General features: G+C 45.0%; 1 protein-coding gene and 1 non-coding gene across 10 annotated transcripts, besides 1 other annotated feature; one reads left to right on the forward strand and one right to left on the reverse strand.

Moving 5' to 3' along the window:
* Nucleotides 1-36: 36 nt before the first annotated feature.
* On the reverse strand, nt 37-21,505 carry CG31522 (uncharacterized protein). 7 transcript variants are annotated; one of them, NM_001275325.1, is made up of 11 exons: nt 21,249-21,505; nt 6,323-6,576; nt 5,362-5,444; nt 5,047-5,154; nt 4,788-4,868; nt 3,954-4,037; nt 3,128-3,184; nt 2,944-3,049; nt 2,734-2,870; nt 2,524-2,679; nt 37-1,677 (listed from the first exon to the last, which is right to left on the reverse strand). In NM_001275325.1, the coding sequence occupies exons 2-11, from the start codon at nt 6,378-6,380 to the stop codon at nt 1,369-1,371; spliced, it is 1,179 nt and encodes a 392-aa protein (NP_001262254.1). In that variant the 5' UTR covers nt 6,381-6,576; nt 21,249-21,505; the 3' UTR covers nt 37-1,368. The 7 variants fall into 7 exon arrangements, with proteins under 7 accessions (NP_001262254.1, NP_001246906.1, NP_730842.2 ...); NM_001259977.1 differs by lacking the exon at nt 4,788-4,868; NM_169002.4 differs by lacking the exons at nt 4,788-4,868; nt 21,249-21,505 and adding an exon at nt 9,332-9,465.
* Nucleotides 11,327-12,917, forward strand: asRNA:CR43629 (antisense RNA:CR43629). 3 transcript variants are annotated; one of them, NR_125062.1, is made up of 3 exons: nt 11,327-11,438; nt 11,501-12,171; nt 12,559-12,917. The 3 variants fall into 3 exon arrangements; NR_125063.1 differs by lacking the exon at nt 11,327-11,438 and having other exon boundaries at nt 11,560-12,171; NR_048320.2 differs by lacking the exons at nt 11,327-11,438; nt 11,501-12,171 and adding an exon at nt 12,173-12,389.
* Nucleotides 18,276-18,312: a mobile genetic element.
* Nucleotides 21,506-21,560: the final 55 nt, after the last annotated feature.

Consider the following 21,560-nt stretch of genomic DNA (forward strand, 5'->3'; position numbering starts at 1 on the left):
GGTTGGCTGGCTAGATAAATTAAGGCTGTAGTAGTTAATTTTAGTGATTTTATTGAAAAAATGCTCCACTCCATTTCCACCTAATTTTCTACATATTTTTGTTTTTGTATTTGTATAATATTAATTACATAGGTAATGTTTGCACAAAAATGGCTATTACGCATACAAAACGTATTGCAATTGCATACCTAGAGTGTGGGACTTACAGTCTATTTTGTTTTTTGATTGCAACAATTTACTAATTTAATGCTCGCTTTGAAGTGGATCGATCTTATGGTTAGTCCCTTTTGTGTTTTTAATCTGTATTTGATGTTGCTGTGTGGTTGTTGGGCATACACCGTTTTCTAAGATCAAAAGATGCAAGTTCATTTCGCGTTTTCGGATTTATGTAGCTTAGCGGCATAATTTATTCGTAATAAATTAATGAAACTTTTTATGGGTAATTAGATAGGCTGTGATTTCTTAATAGTTTCGTACATTACTTTTTATTTTGTATACTGTTAGAAGTTTCACAATCGTAATTGTCGAATACTCGCGTTTGTGGTTCTCTGATTAACGTAAATAGTCGGCTATTTTGAATGACTTTTATTTTTAATAATTATTGTGTCTAATTTTAAATTACACTTGTTTTTGCTCTATACATTTACAAAACTTGCCGTAGGCTGCTGCTGCTGTTTTCAATTACTTCAATAATATATGTATGCAAATATACACATATAAATTAAATTCTAGGCTTAAATAGTTGAATGCTTTGCTCACACACAATCCAAGTGCGTTGGCATTAGTTTTATTTTTAAATTGATTTTGCTGGGCTTCCATTAGCGTTTTCGATTAGTTAAAATCTTGGTTTGCGATATTTGTTCTTGTATTATACAATCCGCTGGGATACTTATGATAAGTAAGCTTTGTACAACTAAAAAAGAAAAAGAAGCAACAAAACGTATTTAAAAAGTAGGCTAGAGAATGGGTGCATATGCATTCGCAATGCCTATACATTTGCATGTGCCTCAATGGGTGCGGTGCACCCATTGGGTATGCTAGCGACCATTCGCATATTTCTATGTTCAGGTGTATGGATTTGGGTCTGTGGGAGAAGCCGCCTCGCAATGCCCTCGGCAGTCAGGATTAACAATGTTTTCACGCGCTTACATAGCATATTTCCCCAGCTACCCATGGACGTCGGTCCCGGCTTGGAATTTCGAAAGTGGATGGTCTGCGATGTGAAGTAGTAGTAGTGAGTTAAATGAAGTTGTGTGTGCCTATGGAAATGACTTTTGGAGCTCCGCTCCTTTTCAGGAAGCTCCTGGCGCTACTGGCCCTCGCCGTGTTCTAAGCTCTGCGCTGGCGCCGCCCCTCCTTGCCCCGATATTATTTCGGCGTCTTCCGCTGTTTCAGCTCCTGGGAGGCGTCGTCCAGCAGCTTGGTGGCATACCCGTTGCTCAGTCCTCCGTTGGACCCCTTGTGCGCGCTGCCGTTGGCCACCTGCTTGTAGACGTTCTCCACCCCATTGGCATGTCCATTGCTCGGCGGGGTGCTGCTCCCGTTGGCCTTGGATGCGGGCGTCGCTGTCGCTGTCGCCTCCGTGGTCTGTGGCATGGCCAGATCGTCATGGGCGTTGATGCTCTTGCAGTAGCCATTGGGCTTGGCGTGTCCGTTGGCCAGGGCTCCGTTCTTTTTCTGGAAGGAGAACAAATAACGCACATCAATTCGATTTCTCATATATTGGTCAGTAAAATGGAGTTCTCGAAAGCCATTGACGCCTCAAAATCCTAATTTATTAATTATCTTCTAAAATAAAATGATGGTTGCACTCATTTTTAGTGTTTCTATAGATTTTGACAAATAACTACATCCTAAAAATTAGCAGACTACCTAAACACTGAACATTGCTTCCTTTGGCTGAGTCATGAGTATTTGATGGCCAAGGAGTTCGACAATTGCGTTCCCTATAGTTTTTATAGTTTTTTCAGAGATTTTCTTAGATTTTTATCGAGCCACAAGCTTGAAACCACTGCAATGATGCAACATTCGAAGTCGTAGGTCCGTAAGTCTGGCTTTGTCTCCCTTTCGGTGTCGCTGAATGCGAAGCTGTGGATGTGGCCTTTCCGCCAAACTTTCACTCGTGCGACGAGTCTCAGCGAATGCTGGGTGCCGAAACGAAGCCGGTTAACGATATGTACCACCGCCCAGTGCTGGAGTCGCTAGAGACCTACTTGACGAAATCTCGTTAATGAATTTGGACCACATCATCTTGCGCATTTGTAATTGGCAGGCCGCAAGGTGCAGTGCAGCCATGATGATATAATCACGTTTGCCTCACAGCTCCGAATCGCGTCGCGTCATTTCGGTTAGGTATTCGTTTTTCATTTTCATTAACACAGACCGAAATCTGGAAACCTCCGCGGCAACGTGGGAATATCAGATTGATAATACTCGAGCGGCCACATAGACGCTATTTGCTGATCTCGGCCAGCTATTTAAGGACTGGCTGTGGCTTAGAGAAGTACTAAGGGGCGAACTCACCATCATGCGGCTCCTGTAGGCTGCCTTGTAGAACTCGTTGAACAGGAAGAAGAACATGACGGCATGCATGCCAATCCACCAGACGAACGCCTTCGGGTAGTTGCAATCGATGAAGAGCAGCTGGAAGGCGTGCACCATGATCAAGATGAACTGGACCTGTGGGAGCAGAGGATTAGGCTAGAAACAGGGTTCACTTCACATGCAGCTTACCATCTGCAGAGTGGTCAGGTACTTCTTCCACCAGAGGTATTTCTGGTACTGCGGACCCATGGCGGAGAACATGTAGTAGGTGTACATCACGATGTGGACGAAGGTGTTGAGCAGGCCGAAGAAGGTGCTGTGACCACCTGTAGAGGTGTAGGGAGAATTCGGATGGTCAGAGGATGGGTTCGTCTCACATATACCCCCACAGCAACTCACCCGGTGTGAACTTGACGCCGAACCAGACCGACATGGGCATGCAGCCGTGATGGATGACGTGCAGTGTGGTAACTTGGCTCGACTTCTTGCGCAACACGAAGAAAATCTGTGGCAAGGCGCAACAGGTTGATAAATGAAACAATTACCGATCGCGGTCTCTTTGATCCGTTGATCTGCAACTCACCGTATCCATGAATTCTGTAAACTTCGAGAAGTAGTACCACCAGCAGGCATGAACCATCTGATTCAGGGAATAGGGAGAGGGAGGTGTTTATATTAGAACTATTATATGTACATATGTGGGACGTGTTTTTAACATCCCCTTGGACTTAGTGCTGCGCATCCCTATTCAATCCAGTGAATGAGCACTGCTAGGTGCAAGTTAAATGCAAGCCAGCAAGAATTTGGGTCTCGCAGTCATAACAGATGGAATAGGGAGTGCAGTCGTGTCGATTCAACCGGCAACAGGTCTCATCATTGACTCTTGCATGAGCACTATTGAAAAATAATAAATTTATTTAAACACATACGCACACGCATTCGAGATTCAGTTGGGTTAATATGGCTTTCCAAGAAGGGTCAATATTCAATTAAAAGTAAAGAAATTTAGATGGAATGCGAATAGATTGGATCGTTAGGGAACAGATAGGCCTCAATCACAGTTGGTACTGTGAATCTCGAGAGTTAAGTTTAGAGATAGTGGAAGAGAAGGCAGTTATGTACGGCTTACACATGCTAAATCTGTGATAGCATCCTATGGGCTTAGGTGCTAGGAGTAGTTTTGTTAAGGACGCAAGCAATGCTGCCCAACCCACAACACCGTAAATTATAGTTTGTGTCACAATGACCCATCTTCTTAGGTACTACCATGGGTATGTGTATATGAGTAAATGTGCGTGTATGATTATCTATAACAACTATTCGTGCACTCACACCAAAACGTAAATAAAACGTAACCAAAATGCTTATCGTTATTCGTTATCTTACTGCGTGTGGCGGTTAACACATACCCTTAACGTTCTAGGATTATTACTATAGTCGACTGGCTGACATCGGAAGCTATAATGTCCAGTTAGCCAACCGGAAATGCCTATCTGGAAATGTAGAGCACAAAAGGTAACTTATATATCTTCGCTTGGCTCTCGATTTCTTGGATGATTCGTGAGAGATATGCTGGTACTGGTGTTGGCATCGTCACCGGATACTGGCTGAAAGACGTCACTTTCAGGTCGCTTGCTCGCTCAGCTGTCAACTATTTGTAGATGTGCAAGTTTGGCGGTGTGGGGGTTAGTGTGAGTATAGAGCACTTAGATGGTATCAACTTAGGCTTAAACGCGATAATTCTATTAATAGAAGCAAATTATCCACCGGTCTTATCTGTAGCACTGGTGTTGGTTTGACTAGCATTTATATACAAAACAGAGCAGCTGGGGGTCAGAACAGGACAAGTGCGTCCTGCACATGAGGTGCGTTAGGGTACACTAGGTCGGTATTAGTCAAAGCCGGGCGCCCGAAGCTGGCGCAGGCATCTTTGGCAGTCGGGGTTTATTTGAGTACAATACGCAGTTAATACAATGAAACGACTACACGGCGAGGCGTGGCTGGTTAGCACTCCAAAAAGCGTTGGCTAGGTCAGTGGCCAGTGGATCAATAACAATATAGTAGGATTAGATTAAGCAGAAGCCGCGCTGGATTGCCTGAACTGCAGATATAGAATGGGGCGCGAATAACTACGGTATTAGCTATTTCTCTGAAGTGGTCGGGGTAAAATCGGTCAAATCGGATCGGATAAGCACACACTTATAGGTACTCTAGCGCAAGGCCGCTTTGCCAGGGACACTTACTCTCCGGGATGTGGGACTATCTGTGTAGTCCACCGGCTGGCACCGGAAGCTGTACGAGCCCCACCAGCCGCCCATCAAGCACTAGAACAGAGACATTAGCAGCAAAAATAGGTTAAATTCGATTGGAAAGCACGGTCCTCCACGGTCCGCAGAAGCGTGGACCTGTCCAGCGACGATGCCACGCGATGAAAAGCTGCTGGGATGATGGGGAAGTGGGGCGGGGTGGGATGGGATGGATGGGTGGTTCGGGAATACCTACCTCATAAAACAGCCATGCGCTAAATACAACCTGTATGGCATTGTACATGACTAGAGTGTTTTGCAGATTCAGAGGCTTTCGGTTCTCCATTAATCGGGGTCCCAGCACCTGTGGACGGCAGTTGGTATCAACATTAATTTTACCCCATTTTATTATCACGAAGTTGATAAGTTTGTTATGTGAAACAGTACAGTACAGTAGTCATAAACCTACCTACAATTGATTTAGTAAGACCACCTTCTTATCGTTTAACTACTAATAAGAAGCCCAAATTGGGCAGCCTGCAAATTGGAATTTTGTGCTCCGTACACTCACCTTGACCAGATAGACATATGTGAGGCAAACGGCCAGTGTGGGGAATGGGGACGACATCATGGGCCAGCCCTTTGTCCTCGAGTCTGTTCGAAGAGAAACCACATAATTATTGGAGTCGTTGTTGATTCGCGGTTGCATTTTACCACTATTACGAACTACGATATATTGTCAACATCGGAAGTTACAAGCATCTTTTAGATAAGCGAATGGCGTGTTCTTATCACCGCCGCACACTGCCATTGACCCTGATCTTGGCAAACATTTATATAGATATAGATAGCAACCACATGTCAGCATAGTCATCCCTGCACTGCACGTCAATTCGCATTTCCATCACAGATTGATTTCTCTATATGTACATTCCCATTTCGGAACAGGGAGCGCCCGTCATTATAATCTCAAATATATAAAATATATGTACCCATAATACCTGATAAAAAGTTATAATTACCAAATTCAAATTTTCAATGCAAATGGAAATGAATGCAAAACACAAATATGAGTAACTGCTTATAACTCTCTCTCGGATTTGGATATGGATAATTAGATTATATGTATCATATATCAATCATATGTATCAAACATATCATATGTTTTGCATTTGTAAAAAAAGTATGTTTCCAGCGGTGTATTAGGAAATAAACATAGTACAATAAATATATTTGCTCGCATATATGCGTTTGTATCCGGTCTCAGTATATAAATGGCAATTCTCGAGAGAAATTGAGGCTGAGAGCTTGGCGACTGGAAGAGCCATTTTTACCAGTTCTACCAACCGCTCTTGCCAATTAGAGAACTGGTGTCAAAATAATTGATCCCCCATGTTTCGGAGAGGAACGTGAGGAAGGGCAGCGACATTGAGTTGTTCCCCAGCGGTAGCTGGTTACACCAAAATCCACCCAAATCAAGGTTAGCCAAATTAGCGAATACTCCGGCAGCACCCGATAGGTCTGGTACTTACCACTATGTGAGTCCATGTATCTGCTTATGCTGTCGATGTATTTCATAATTAAGGCCATTGTGTTGTTGAGTAGTGGTTACTGTTTGTCGCCGACTGCGGAGTCCTACTATTCCTTTGGTTTGTAGTTCGTGTTCCTTGCTGATTTTTGATTGTACAATTGGTTGGTGGTTAAAGTCTTGGTTTTGCTTCTGATCTGGATAATTTTAGTGCTTGGGACTTAGTGCATTTGATGCGGTGCCAAGCGGGTTTTCGAACTGTAAGTATAAATGGTATAATTCGCTATTACACAACAATACTAGTACTAGTACCCACAAATCGCAAAAGTCAACCCACATCAGCCGGCCCTTATCAGACCCATCCAACACAACACCCTGCAGCTTCGTATTTGAGCCCATATGCCCACCCAATAAGAGCGGCCATCGAAATGAGGTCAATAAACTAAATCCAAAAGTAGCTCGGTCAGCACTTGATCGGCACATTTACATCTCGTTTATAATTGAACATTCTCGTTTTGAGCCGCGCCTTTTGTTCTATTTTTCATTTTCGTTTTATGCACATCGCGGAATTTGTACATACACCTTATCTGTATCTGTCACGACCAGTTATCGCAAGTCGATAAATTAAGCAAAGGCAGTGGCCAAAAACAGGGAGCATCAGCACTGGAGTACGTGGCGGGGTACAGTGCTCCTTTATTTATGCATATATGCATATATTTTTGGCCATCGGAAACTACTAAAGCTATATTTCGAGAAGTATGAACATTTCTCATAACCCGTTGACGAAAATTGCCCATATCTGTACCTCACATATTGAGTTCTCAAGGGTTAAGTGTTTAAACTGAAGATTTGCATCGCCTCGGTCTGCATTGTGGTCCTGAAACCGTATCTTTATATATACAATGTTACCCATATCGAGTGTTTAGCTCCATGGGCGCATTACTCATACGCTGCGTGGTACGTCACGCAAGAGTGTCGAAAATGTTTAATAATAATGCTTGTTGGAGTGCGATAACTGGGAATGCTAATAATTTTCTTTTCCATCTGGAAGCGACACCTTCATCAAGGTGGAGACCAATTAACTTCCTAACTCACTAGAAATTGAATTCCAATTAATTATTATATATCTTAGAACTTCGAACTTCGAACTGCAATTAGGGTGGGGTCATCCAAGCAACAAGCGATGCAAACAAAAACCTGTAGCAAAAAAAGGCACTAAAAAAGGCAACAAGAATGTAAATTAAGCCACTGCCACCGAATAGCCAAATTGATACTTATTCAAAGTCAAAACAAGGCAATGCAAAGAGCACACGTTTACGGGCGAAAAGTGCTGTCAGAACAGAAAACATAAGAAACTAAGGGCGGTGGGTGGTGGGTGGTAGTTGGTGTCCAAGGTCTTGCCTTCGCCTGATTTAAAAGGGTTGGAGTGGTCGCCCACCTCTGGAAACTTGCTGAAGAAGCGGCAACTGAAAAGCGATGCCAGCAGCGCAGCAGCAGCAGCAGTGCCGACTTAAAGCCATGCCAAATATTGCTATTTCATTGACCTGGTTTGGTTGCTTTCAGCTGCTTCTCTGCTGCTCATCACAAGCCCACACCAGAGCCGTTCCGGAAAGCATGGGCATGAAGCAATACTGCACACATGGGCATCCAAGGCGACACCCAATGCCCACTCCGCCCGCCGCAGCTGGCCCATTCAACAGCAACACGCCGCTAAACCGGCGTCAGCCAAGGCGCCACGTTGTTCCAATCTCATCACGTGATGCGACTAGGGTTTCTCTTTTCTCTGGCTTTGCCCTTCGCTCGTGCGCAGAGGCGCGCAGTGCCTCGCAGCGCGTTTCTTGAATGAAAAAGGGGCCACGAGAGCAGGCCACCTGATGCCAGGTGGGTGGTTAGAATGGTGCTTTGTGCATGGTGCCTGGTGTCGCGTGACTCACTCGACGCACCTCCGACTTCTCGGCCTGGCCAAGAAAGCCGCCTCTACGCTCGGCCACAAATAAGTCGCCGAGGAAAAGGCGCTTAATGCCTGCCAAACACGCCATGAGTGACGCCGAAAAGGCGCGTGGCGCTCGCTGCTTGCCACAGTTGTTGACACAATAATTGGCAGTCTTGGACGGTGAAAGGGTGGATAGGTGCCCCATCATATCTACCCGCTCGAGCTGCGAAGGTGTCGCGAGGCTCCGGACATCCTCTGGCCCACTCCCATATTCATTGACTATTGATTTTCGTGCTTTGCGCACAGCTCAGTCTCTTGACTTGGCTGAAGTGCTGCAAGACGGGCCCGATTGATTGGCCATTTGGCCAGGAGAGGGCTGGCACATAAGTAATTGATACCATCTGTTAAGTGATTTTGACCCCAGGCTGTTGCAGGAATAACAAGCTTTGACATTTGTTTATCGTTCTTCAGCAGGCACGAGAACTGCTCCTTGAAGTAGTCGCGTGTGATGCACTGCATCGATGCAGACGGTACTGGCAAGCCAACTTGAAGTACATGGCACATCGTCAAATCATCGAAAGACTCATTTGTATGCGCTTCAACAGCCGCCAAAAATTCCATTCCGTTAATCACATTAACGTAAACGAATCGAAACGCGTCGCATATGTGCATATAATTAAAAAGTTATAATTGATACTTATTTGTACACTTCGCCCGATTAGACGTACAGGAGTGGCCAAAGGATAAGGATACTCTGGCGTGGATTGGATGACGGTTAGTCAATCCATTCGAAATGGCGCCCAATCGACAGATCATTACGGTGAATCGATCCGAGAATTTACCTTTTTTTTTTGCTGAACGGCTTTGGGCCGTTCTACCAAAAAGCCAGGGCGTAAACTATAGGTGGTTACCGGGCGATAGTCCGGTAGTTCGGTTTCTATGTAGACCGCATAGGCTGGCGCTCAACAATTATTGCTCTAATTGTTGCAGACCCGCGCCCACTGCTACTCGACCTATTGGGCCTGGCATGCCGTGCTTGAATTAGTGTTTAAAAGGGAGTCCTTGGAAATGCGGCCGTACATCAGATTGGACTTGTTTTCGAGACTCAATACGCGAGACTTCGATATGCGGCGGGAGAGGCGGGAACGGGCGGCGAGCAACACAGAAAACAGCGAACCGTCGACATCGACTAGCGGAGCACGACTAACTGGCTGCCACACTGACTGACGAACTAAGGCCGCTGCAGCTCAGCCGCAGTCGCAGTCGAACCCTACGCCGCAGTCGCAGTCGCTGCCTCGGTTGGAGTTGTTGGAGTCTAAGACGTAGTCCAAGTCCAAGTCGCAGACACCACTCGGCGGCCGGAGCTTGCAAGCGGGCAGAGGCTTTGGCGTTGACGCTGGTGGGCCATAACGAATTAATTCACATTTCTTCGCATAGATTGCCTTTGTGAACGGAACATAGGGATGGCTCTTGCTTGATTGTGCTGTGTGCATATGCAAATGTTTGTACAGGCACGCTTAGATGCCGTCACTTTATGGGCTGCAGGTGAAATTCACAGTGCGTAGACCCAAAATCCGACTCCCAGTCGAACTGCACCCTCTTCCCTTGTAATTGGTTGTGGAATTGGGATGTGCAGTGGGATTGGGATTGGGATTGGGAAAGCCAGCAAGCCTTCCGATCGAAAAGCAGCCAACAGGTGCGCTGTCGCAAGAACGGAGCGGATTTGGATGAGGCAAGGGCCGCCGCTTGATCATGATCGATTTCAGTGGCAGGTGATGGCTTGAATACCAAATCAAAGCTCCGCACTCGTCGATCAATTAATTATTACGGCATTTCACACATACTCGCACCGGGACGGACTGGGTTTTTTATGGCTTTCGGGTTTTCATTTCACGTTTCGCTTTTTTTGTTGGCTCTTAGCTCTTAGCTCTTAGCTTTTGCCTTTTGGCTTTTGGTTTTTTGTTTTTGGGACTTTTGCGCTCAAAATCGAATTCATGGTCAAACTGTTTACGAATGTGTGTCGCCAAAAAGAAGCTACAGCAGCAAGCAGCGAGCAGCGCGGTAACGAAAGGCGGCGAACAACAACAGGTTGACCTGATGAAATGGAAATTGAAACGCGTTTTACGTCTTGACGCAATAATCTATTTCGGCCTTTGTTGCTTATTGGGTCACCCAACGGAGAAAAATGGCATTTTCGTAATCGAAGCCCTCTGCTTTCTAAGGGCGGCCCACACAGCCCGCGCAAATATTCAAACAGTCAGTGGGACCTCCATAACCGAATTTTCCTATTTTCCACCTCCAACAAGAGACGGTTGCCACAGTTAGCCAAGCTTCCAAACTAAATTCAGAAAAACACTCGCCTGAGCCAGATGAATGCAACCTATTATGACTAATTGGATTGATCCATCTCAATATAAGCAACTTGGGCAATAAAATGGCAAGACAAACAATACAAAATATAGCAAATGCAAAGCGGGGAAATATAAACAAATATAACTTGACATCGCACAAAACCATGGTACCTACATACATATGTATCCATGTACATATGATCATACAAAATATTTGTGTACTTTTCGCTATTTTTTTATTGCTAACGTGGTTCCAAAATTCCCTATCAAAACGCCCTTAAAACAAATTTCAAAACAATATGGCTCATCAATTCGAAATGCCTCGAATCCAGTGGGCGTTATGTTAGTTAGTTATGACGGTTCCAACATAGATCGCTTGCACTGCAGATGCTCGTGGGCCGCGCATTTCACGAGGGAGGTGGGAGGTGGGCGATGCTGGCAGTGGGCGGGACGAGTGTATCCGCTTAGCTAATGGATTCGAAGGCGGCCGGACGCCGCGGCGGTGACTTGTTGAGGGGTCACTTTCTCTGCTGCTCTCTCTCTCTCTCTGCACGTTTACAACCGCTCTCTTCCGATTCCTCTCCGAATAAGAAAGAGTGGGAGACAATGCTGTTGGATGCGAGTGCGAGCGGAACGTCTCGGAATTATGTCATATCTTTACACACATGTGTTACAACAACGTGACGAACTCGGCGGCTCGGACTTTCCGTATGTGGTATCTAATAGTTTCTGGTTTCGGTTCTGGCCGGGTGCTTCCTAATCTGGGATGGTCTCTTATCGCTCTTTATTAGTTGATTAGATGGCCGTGCCTGCGGAAAATGCAGACGGGTTCGCAGGTAAAGGTAACTGATAAATGGAAGAGGGGGCAACACGTTGGTATTTTTTTTTTATTTTTTAGTTGAGGCACTCGACACAGTTGGACCCATAGCATTTGAAAATCCGGTCGGCACACCTATTGGGAGCACGGAATACGGGGGGAAGGCTTTAACTGATTCCGCCTGATTCCAAGGCTGATTTATCAAGGCGGGCGGGAACAGGCACGGCCAGCTTTTCGGGGTGGAAGACGCTACTCGGCGACGTTACGTTGGTCCCACAGCGCGATACCGACACAAGGAACTGGGCGCACCAAAAAACACTTCACTAGAAAACCAAAGACAGGCACCCAAATCGAATCGATTCGAATCACAATCTATAACGGAATAACACTTTACTTTGAGTTCGTTTTGCAGTGGTAGTACTCGGCAGCAGACTAGGAATTTTGTGTGGAAATCGCTCTGGCCTGACCCAAAAAGCGAACCAGACGAGGAGGCACAACCCAAAGCGAAATGCGAACTGAGACCCGCTGCTGCTGCCCGCTGGCAAAGAGCGAGAGAACCCCGAAACGGCACGGCAGCCGTGCGAAGAGAGCCAAAGAGAGCGGCACTGAGCACTGAGCACTGAGCACTGAGCGCTGTGTATCTGTATCTGGAGGATGCGGTGTGGCTGGCAAGCGGCAAGAAGCAGACCGCCGGAGAATGGCAAGGCGGGCAAGAAGAAGCACCAGCTGTCGCAGGGGTACTCACGCTCGATGTTGCGTCACGCGCTGTTCGCCAGAAGCAAAAAGCACTGCTTTCCCGCAACCGCTCTCTTTTTTTTATGCGCAAGATACATTGTACTTAATTGCTTGGCGCAAAATACCGGCTGCTGTTGCCCCACACTTTTCTCTTAAACCTCTTCGGCTTCGGCTTCAGCCAGGCGGCCAGGGTTGCCACGGCTAGCTCACGCGAAAGCCAGCTGCCGCCAAATAAGTAAGTCTGCCGTGAATGAGCCACGGCTTGAAAAGAACAACACACAACAAACGTTGTGTACGTGTGTAGGTGACGGCATTATGTCATCGCGAGCGGGAGAGCTCAACTACCACCCCCCTCATCAAACACAACTTAGTTGTCATTGCCTCGGTCTCTCATTTTGTTTTAGTTTTTGGGCTTCACTCGGTCTCGATTTGTTTCGAGCCACCCCTTAACTACGCAACACATTCGCAGAGGACTACCAACACACCTACACAGCGTAGCGAAGGGAACGCGGGTCAAGGTGTTCAGTTCGGTTGGGTCCTTTTATGCAAGGAAATGAACCGGAAATTATGTTGCACACACCGTCGAACGAAAACAACAGTTTTTTGAACTTGGCTCATCGAGCGGCCGACAATCCAATCCATTCGAGGCGAGTTGGATAGGTGTGAATCGGTCTGCAAAATAATTTTTACTATTATTTATTTTTTTGCAGAACAAATGAAGATATTTTCTGTATTAAAAATAAACCAGAAAACCTATGTACACAATGGGCAAATGTTAAACTACATCAACTTATTATTTAACTCTAAGAAAATCATCTGACCAGAACTACAAAAATAGAATCACGTAACTATTTTTCGTTTTATCACACTGTTCGCTTATCTAAATCAGCAGGAAATAATTTATATACCTTTATAATCCTTGTTTAAGGACAGTTTTTATGTTTGTCTTTTGGAAATGGGTCTGCTGTTAACAGCGTTGTACATATGTTGCAAATTTTGTACTTTCACTTTTAAAGGTTTTGGGGAAAGTAAATTTTTTTTTGTTATGTAACAGCATTAGATTTTAATTTTTTGCATCCTAGAATATTTGGTTTTAAGCTGTTCAAGTCAAACGCATAGACATATTGGGAGAAATTAAACCCTTTTGGGTTGGTAATCATTGTTTTTTGGTCCTGATAGCAATGTATGCAATGTATGTATGCAAATACAAATTCCTCGTCCGTAATAAGTATTTATGTTTTTATTGTTTATTGTATAAATGTTTTCGAAACGAAGATTAAGGAATGCATCATTGGGCACTATTCAAATTGGTTAAAAATATTTATTGTTATCGAAATATGGTTTCTGTTTCTTTGCTTCTGGATTCCAATCGGGATGTCGTCAGGTGATAAATCCAGTTTTAGTGGGTTTAGTTATAGGGTATTAATATTTTTGTTACTCCAAAAACTTGTTGGCGCAATACACATCCTAGTATCGCTATTTCCATTTCTTATATCAAGAATGGCAAGGTTTTTGGATTTGCTTTTACGAGAGTTACTGTTTTCAATCCGCGTTGCATTGAACCCAAAAATCGAATAGTTGTTTAAATCATTAGCTAATTTAGGTAATGGGTTAATTGCGGGCCTTTACATATCAAAAGCATATCCCGAATTCTTGGTAAGGATGCAGATCCCTGTGGCAGTTCGAAGTTGTATGTTGTGGGCGTAGGCAAATCATAGCTGTCCGCCCAAAGAAGTCCAAAAAGCTTCTCTACGTGATGGGCCTGCTCAAAACGCACAATGGCCAGCGACGCCTGCGCCCTTGACTCACTTGTGCTGGCCTGGCCAAAACCATGAGCGGAATACATATGGCCATTGAGCAGTCGGTGGCCATTGGGGCTGCGCCATCGCCCACATATCTCTGGTTCAATTCGACATCTAACGGGTCATAAGATAGTTTTAATGGCCGTCTTTGTGCCCCGGATGATGGATATGATGATGATGGCGATGACGGTGATGACGATGCTGGAGCAACCGACGGAGTTGTACAGGCGGCAGCGCAATATCTGGCTGCGATTTCGCCGTCGTCGTTACTACAGTTGCTTTGCTGTGTCAACGCAGTAGCCACCGCTGGCATTTTATTTACGAAACTTATTAATCGATTTATATGCGCCGGCGTGCCAGTAGGCGAAGCGACCCAGGCCAGGCAACGCGAACGGATTGGAATTGGAATTGGGATGGGGATGGCGATTGGGATTCGGTGGTGGATGCGGGCGCCATGTGAGGTGTAGACTTGTCTTGTAGCTTAACTATCGGACTTGCCCTGGCGGTGTCACAAGTAGGGATCAAAATGTATGACACCACCTCAAAAATTCAAAAGGGTATTCAAATCAAGAGCGTACGTATGTGTATGCATGTTTGTATGTCCCAATTTGATCGGAGAATTACATCTGATATATAGGGTTCAGTTTGATTTTGAAAAGGGTAATTGACCCCACCTACAATTAAATTTATGAGAATTAGACTAAGGCGTCATTTCATTTCATTTACTTTGAAATTTAATCAGCTGTGTTGAAATACTAAGGAGATCTTCAATAGACCATAATGGTCCACGCAACCTGCAGGGCAGGGTTAGTTGTCATGAGCTTGACCCATTTACATTCGACATTGCCAAATAGAAGCCCAAAAAATCGTGGCCACTGGCCATTTAAACGTGGGCGTTATTGGAAAAGCTTTTGGGCATGAGAATTCGTAGATTCGGCGATCGGCGGCTTCTGCTGCCACTATTTTTGAAGCTTCAGTCAGTTATGGCCTCAGGTGCTGACTATTTGTTTATCTACTGGCTATTTTAGTAGCGCAAAAATGCAATAACATTTGGGGTTTATTTGGCTTGGTTTGCACTACATCTAGATTCACAGTGTGGAAGCTAATAAAACTGTTGTAACCTATCCGCTTGAAGGAATGATTAAGCCAAGTCAGTAATGTTTGTAAACTATACTTAATTTAATCTAATGAATTGCAGTTTAGATGTGTTCCACAAAAAGACTCTTATTAAATTTTCAAATTTGCTTGATTACGATGCACAAATCGAAGCAAGCATTCCGAGAAATGAGATATCCAATCTAAGCGCCAATATAAGGCAAGATTTTCATTAGCGTTTTTTAATGATAGTGGAATGTGCTTAATTATTAGCTGTAGTTGCACACTCAACGCTGTGTAGAGGTGCATCAATTTAAAAGTTCTAATGACTAAGTGCGCTAGCATTGACTTTATGTATAAAACATTAGAAATGGCTTATTGCAAGCGTTAGCCTTTTCAGATCTAACTGAAATTCACTCAACACTCGAGCCACTTAAATTTCGCATTTTAATAAGGTGTGCTCGAGTTCTCAGCCAAAAGCAATATCAAGCAGAATAGTTAATAAAGATGCAGAGATACCAAAATTACGAGCTGCGACAAACTCAAAGACAATGGTAGAGCCAGCCGGGGAAAAAAGAAATCTATTTAAATTGGACTTAAGTTCGGGCCGAATTTTTGGGGAATGTTGGCGAGGGAAACGATGGGCACTTTACCTTTTGCGCAATAGAAACGTCACCGCAACACTCAAAGCACAAAGCCACCTTTCAAATTGAAGGCTTAGTTAGCTAATGTGTGGTAATGATAATGATTATGGTTGGCAAATACCCCAAACGCCAAATATGAATCGTCAACGGCCTCGTGGCTTCACCATCGCCTCCGAAAGTGACAGTTGGAGACGGAGATGGCCCAAAGAAAACGCCCTTAGATGGCCCTTACAATGACTTTCTCGACGTTCCACGTCGGTAGCAGTTCCGCGGGCCATAAAATCTGCGGCTGCGGTAAACGGTAAGCAATTTTGGACCCTGAGAATGCCATGAAATCGGGCTAAAATCAAGTCAACTGATAATGGCCAGTTCATATAGCCTCCGCCGACATCCGCGAGCACGCCCACCAAGTTGGGGATCGGTGGTGCTGCTTGGCTAATGGCGGATGAGGCAGCTAGTATGATCTGGCTGGAAATAAAACACAGTCAGGCGTTACGCTTTCGCAATCGGCGTGCAAACACAAAAGGTGTATGGAAATCGTCGAAACAGTACTACCACAGTAATGCGAAGTGACAGCCATGTCGGAGGTGGCTTCTTTGCCCTTTTCTCAGGTCCATTGCTGCACACACCCAGGTGGGAGCTCGCACGGGAATCGTGTGTCTCGGCTTGGCTGACATGATCTTCTGCTATTTCCCCAGATCGGGAGCTGTACACCTGTGCTATCACAGCTTCCAAGCCCCATTATTTGCCGCAAACACACCCAGCAAAGCCAATAAGCCCCAACCAGCGTTTCGAGAGGGCTGTTGAGGGCATTCGCCGACTGATTGGGATGAAGTATTTATTTCTGGTTTTGGCCTCTAACTCTGAGAGTGTAAGAATGTAATCGAAAGTTGTTTTCGCCGGTGGCCGCGCTTGGCGCAATTTGTAGCTTGTTTACCTCTGGAAGCCCATAGCGAGCAAGCAAAGTTTACCTTGCTCCAAAGATCAACGGTCCACGTTGGGCCGGACCACTCGAGCCTTCCAAACAAAATATTGGATTAGCGTCCAACATCCGACTTCGAGCGCAAGCCTCCGTAAGTCAAATATTCGATGCTCAACTTGGGGGCGGAGCAAAGGGTCTGGCTGAAGTGCACTTTGGCCCCACTGCGACTGCGGAAGGAGGGCCGAACTGTGAATAATCAGCAGTTAAACATGGGGGCGGGGGCTTTAATTATTCGAGTAGCCGTAAAATGCAGTTTCATGATGGCACTCACCAGGCAATTACCCGATGATGGGCGTGAATTAGGAAGGAACCGCCTGACACCTGCACTCCGCAGGTATATCATCACCAATCGCCAACGGCGACTTTGTCGCCCACAGAGCCTGAGAATCTACTGCTTTATTGGCAATAAAACGGCTTAACATTCGCTACCTGAAGGCCTCCTCTTGGGATCGCATCTAACTTCGTAATTCCATAGTAGCATTCCGCAGCTAATTACCGAGTGCTATTATCGGCATTACTGGGCGGGAATCACCCCATGACACCTGTAAGACCAACCACCAATCGGCTGTCGAAAAGAACCTAATACCCTCTTCCGATGTCCCATAAAACGCGACTAAGCCGGCGCGAGCTCAAGGCCTCCTCTGGGGCACATTTCCCAGCTTGTCCACTCCAAGGTAACTCTGCTAATAGCCACTAATCTCTGTTGAAACTCACACTAGTTTCGGCCCATATAGCCACTTCCACACTTCCACATGTGCGTGTGCTCATCTCGCGGCGCATAAACCGCAAATGAGCGATTACAGGCTCTCGAGATTGGCCGGAATGGAGCTGGCCCTCGGCCAAGACAATGGTCGGAACTGGGAGTGGCGGTATGGGGAGGGGGCACCATTTCGGAGCTGCTCGACAGCTCAATCGGCGCCGCTTGGCGGGGTCTTCAACGCCATCGCCTTTGGCGTCGGCGTCTTCATCTTCAATGTCAAAATCCTCGAGTGAGAAGTCAGTGCTTTGTTGACAGATTTATTGCGAGTAAAGTAACCGCGCTGGCGCGAAAAATGTTCATTAAAACGAGCAGCGCAAATGCGTCGTATCCGAGTACAATTGCCTTTTGTTTTGGACATATTAGTCAGTAATTTGGGCAGGTCTGATCACTCATATTTTCGCCATGTCAAGGCAAAGCCCGATCTCAATGCTACTCGCTGGATCGGCCTTTTCCGCCCTATTGCCTGTTTGCTTCCGGGACAACTTGAATTTCGCCTAATTAATTCATTCCGAATTATTTGCATGCAACGCGACTGCAATTCCACGCGGAAATAATTACCATGTGAAAAGCTGTTGACTCTACTAAGGTAGCTACGGAAAGCCTGAAATCAATCGATTTCAATCAATTCTAGCATTAAGTTCCCAACCTGTTTGCTAAGTGTAACGAGGTGTAAGCACATTCTAAACATTTTCTATTGATCTTGCTTGAATTGCATTTACACGAAGTGTGTTAACTAACTTGTTTCTATTAAACCATATTGGCTGATATTTATTTCCCACAATTTGGCCAAACAAACAATGCTTTCAGCATTTTATAAAAACAAGAGTAATCACTTTCATCGAGTTCCTGACTATCAGATACCTATTACCCAGCTAAAGGAAGTCCAGATGAACTTGGCTAGTTCGACTGCCTAGTCTTTGTTCGAATACACATACATATGTACATATATACGGAGGATTGCGAAGGATACATTTTTAAATTGTCTTCGGCTACCTTAGAAATTATCAAAACATAATAGAATTCCGGAAACAAAAAGAAAATAAAGCGTCGAAGATATGCTTTCTATCAAATACATTTCAAGTTCAGGTCTACCCTACAAGTATTGTGTATAATAATTAATTAGGAATTTATAAGGAATGTACCCTAGTCTCGAAAACCATAAGGAATACTTAACCATGGTATTGGACTTATATTTCTGAAACGGAAGTTTCTTATAACGATCAATTTGTGGTGTTCTTCTAAATGTTAGTCTTATTGGGCATATTGCAGCTCCTTTTCGTTTTGCTGTTCGCGCTTCGGCTCACTAATTAAGTCAATTTACTGACAAGCTATTTAACTAATTTCCCGGGGTTTCAAAGACTGCTGTTGTAAACTCTAGTTAGAGTAGAGTAAGTCTAGTTACGCTAGTTACTCCAGTTTGTCGAATCAAATCGGGGAAGTTGAAACTCAAAGCAGAACTAAGGTAATGCAAACCGAAGTGCAAGCTAGGTGATGTCTCAACTTGTTTTAGTGTCATGAACAAGTTGTGAGTATCTTCTGTCTAAAGTGCGGAGATGTGGCTGATAGTGTTGTTGCTTCTGGAATATTTTTAATGCCGTACACGTCGCAGACATAGGCGGACGAAATTCTGTTAATTGTTTTCATTAGTCACTGCAAAACGCTGTCTTCCAATTGACATTATAAGTAGGTACGTGTGCTTATCCCAAGTAAAGTCCCCTAACATCGCTGTGGATGGCAGTTTACGTAGTGACGATGAGAACCGAGAGTCTGATCAGAGCCATTTATGTATATCGTGATCGAATAATCTTTTGATGATTTAAATCTCTTGTTGAATGATGATTAGCTAGGAAGAAGGGGGAGCAATTCTAGTTATAATTCTTGTATTTATAAAACAAGATTTGAATGACATTTTCCAAAATGTGTTTGTCTGCAAAATTTGTTAAAAAAAAGTTTAACTAATTGCCATTTTAGGACTTGAGAAGTGTCATCGTCACTTTAATCCCACATATTTGGAGGTGTTTTTTATAAAGTTTATATACAAAATGTTCGTATTGTACAAACTGGATTGCTACCAGATTAAGATACGAAATCTTGCTTTAATCCAGGAATTGTACGGGTATTGTTATTGGCGCTTAACTGTAATGTAGTAATTGTTTAAAATATTCGAAAACTGCCCAAGACATTTTGGTATTCAAGCGGCGGCCTATCTATCGGTTAGTGGCTTTTATGGTCGGTAGAAGTATATATATGCATATATATGCATATGCATATATATATATATATAATGGGAGTCAGACAAAAGTGTATGCCCTTCTATTTTGTATTTATCAATACATTTAAACCGTTTGTAATGCATTCAATAGCAAACATAATAGCAAACAATAGTATACATATAAAGGTATACTTTCACGTAAATGTAAACGTTTACGGCTCTTTTCCTAACACTTGGCTTCCGCAAATCGCAGTTGTTAGCACGCCCCATTGCGCTATTCGATGTGGAAGCGAGATCCTCTTCTAGACAAACAAACTTTTGTGTTTAAATTATTTATAAGTAGAGAGTAAGCGGTGTGAGCCAGAGCTGCGGCCACGCCGGCGAGCGTTGAGCGATTTAATGTTTGGGTAAGTTTTGGCTGAGGCTTCTTGAGGCTTCTTGAGAGTCGGGCCTCAGATCTCGGATCTGCGATCTCAGGGGATTGGCGTGTAGCCTGTAAATTCGCTGGAAACGCGGCTACGTGCGTGGCATTTGAAGAACGGTGAGCGCGAAAAAAACCCAAATGGTTTGCATATGTAAATACGGAAAGCGAAATCCCAGCTTACTGTTTGAAAGTATTTGCCACCTTAGTGGCATCCGCCGAGGAGCGCCTGAGTGGCTCCAGTCCGGGTAAGAACAATGAGCAAGCCCTTCTGGGCGGTTCAATTTATGATGTCCAATTACAGCCAACGCGGAAGCGATCGTCGATCTGGAGCCATTCACTACCATTATCCCATTATCGATCAGTAAGTCACAAGACCTCGAAAGTCGGTCCCAGAAGCGGTTTTCGTTCGACCACCTCGCCTGACTGGGAAACACTCAAGGAAACTTTTTGCCACGATCAGGATGCCCTGCGACAAGTCCAAGGCCAAAATCGGGTCATTGCAGATCCGGTTTTGTGCGAATCGTTTCCGCACTTGTTTCGAGTTGCCTTGGATTACCATTTTGTATATTTTTAGTGCAAGAAAAACTCTGGCAATTATTCGCGAAGGGCGCACTAATTGCGCTTCTGCTACTTTGGACCCAATGTCAACGGTGAAAAGCTTTACGATGCTGGCTAATTCTTATGCATTATCTCGAGGGGTCAGCAAAACAAAACCTATCGGTATATTGGGAGTCAACAGTCCAGAAACCAGAACAGCTGCTCAAACAGCATACAAATCCGCCCAGCTGTTCGTGGTCTGCCGCTGCGCTGCCAGTCAGGCCAGGGCTAAATCCCGCCGGAATCCCGCCTGCGACCACACGTCGAGGATTCTCCAGAGGTCCTCAGCATCGGATCCTCGCTGGGAATCAAATGCCCCACGCAAGCTGATTTTGTGCAACCGCCAAATGGCAGGGTTGCCACACCATTGGAAACACCGGATCGAACAGCCCGATTGGCCAGTCAAATCGATTAGCTCGGACGATCTGCGCCTTATAGCCGGGCAGATTGGCCAGAGCGGGGAGGTGTTTTGGCGTGGAGAGCGCCGTCCAAAATGCTTATTGTGAACGGACCAAGCGCCGCGCAGTTGCAAAAGAGCGAAAAACAAAAATCACATGTGCGAACAACTTACAGCTTACCACTTGCAAACAGCTCGAAATCCGCAACGGAAGGCGGCCAGCAGCAGCTCGGTTGGTAAATCGCTGGCAACCGAAATCTGAAAACTAAAAACTGCAAAAACCACAACACACAAATTGCGCGGCCCGAACTATTTCACAAAGTGTTGCCAAAGAACTTTGTAAAATGATTACTTTCGCAATAGCTTTTGGCTCTTGGCTTTCGGCTTTCGCACACGGGATCGGTGACTGCGTCTGCGATTAGCGCGCGCTTGACTTCTGAATGAAAACTGAGCCGCGATCGCGCCGCGCGGCTAATTAAACGCGGATCGCGCG

Source organism: Drosophila melanogaster, chromosome 3R, assembly GCF_000001215.4.
Source record: "Drosophila melanogaster chromosome 3R".
Classification (NCBI taxonomy): domain Eukaryota; kingdom Metazoa; phylum Arthropoda; class Insecta; order Diptera; family Drosophilidae; genus Drosophila; species Drosophila melanogaster.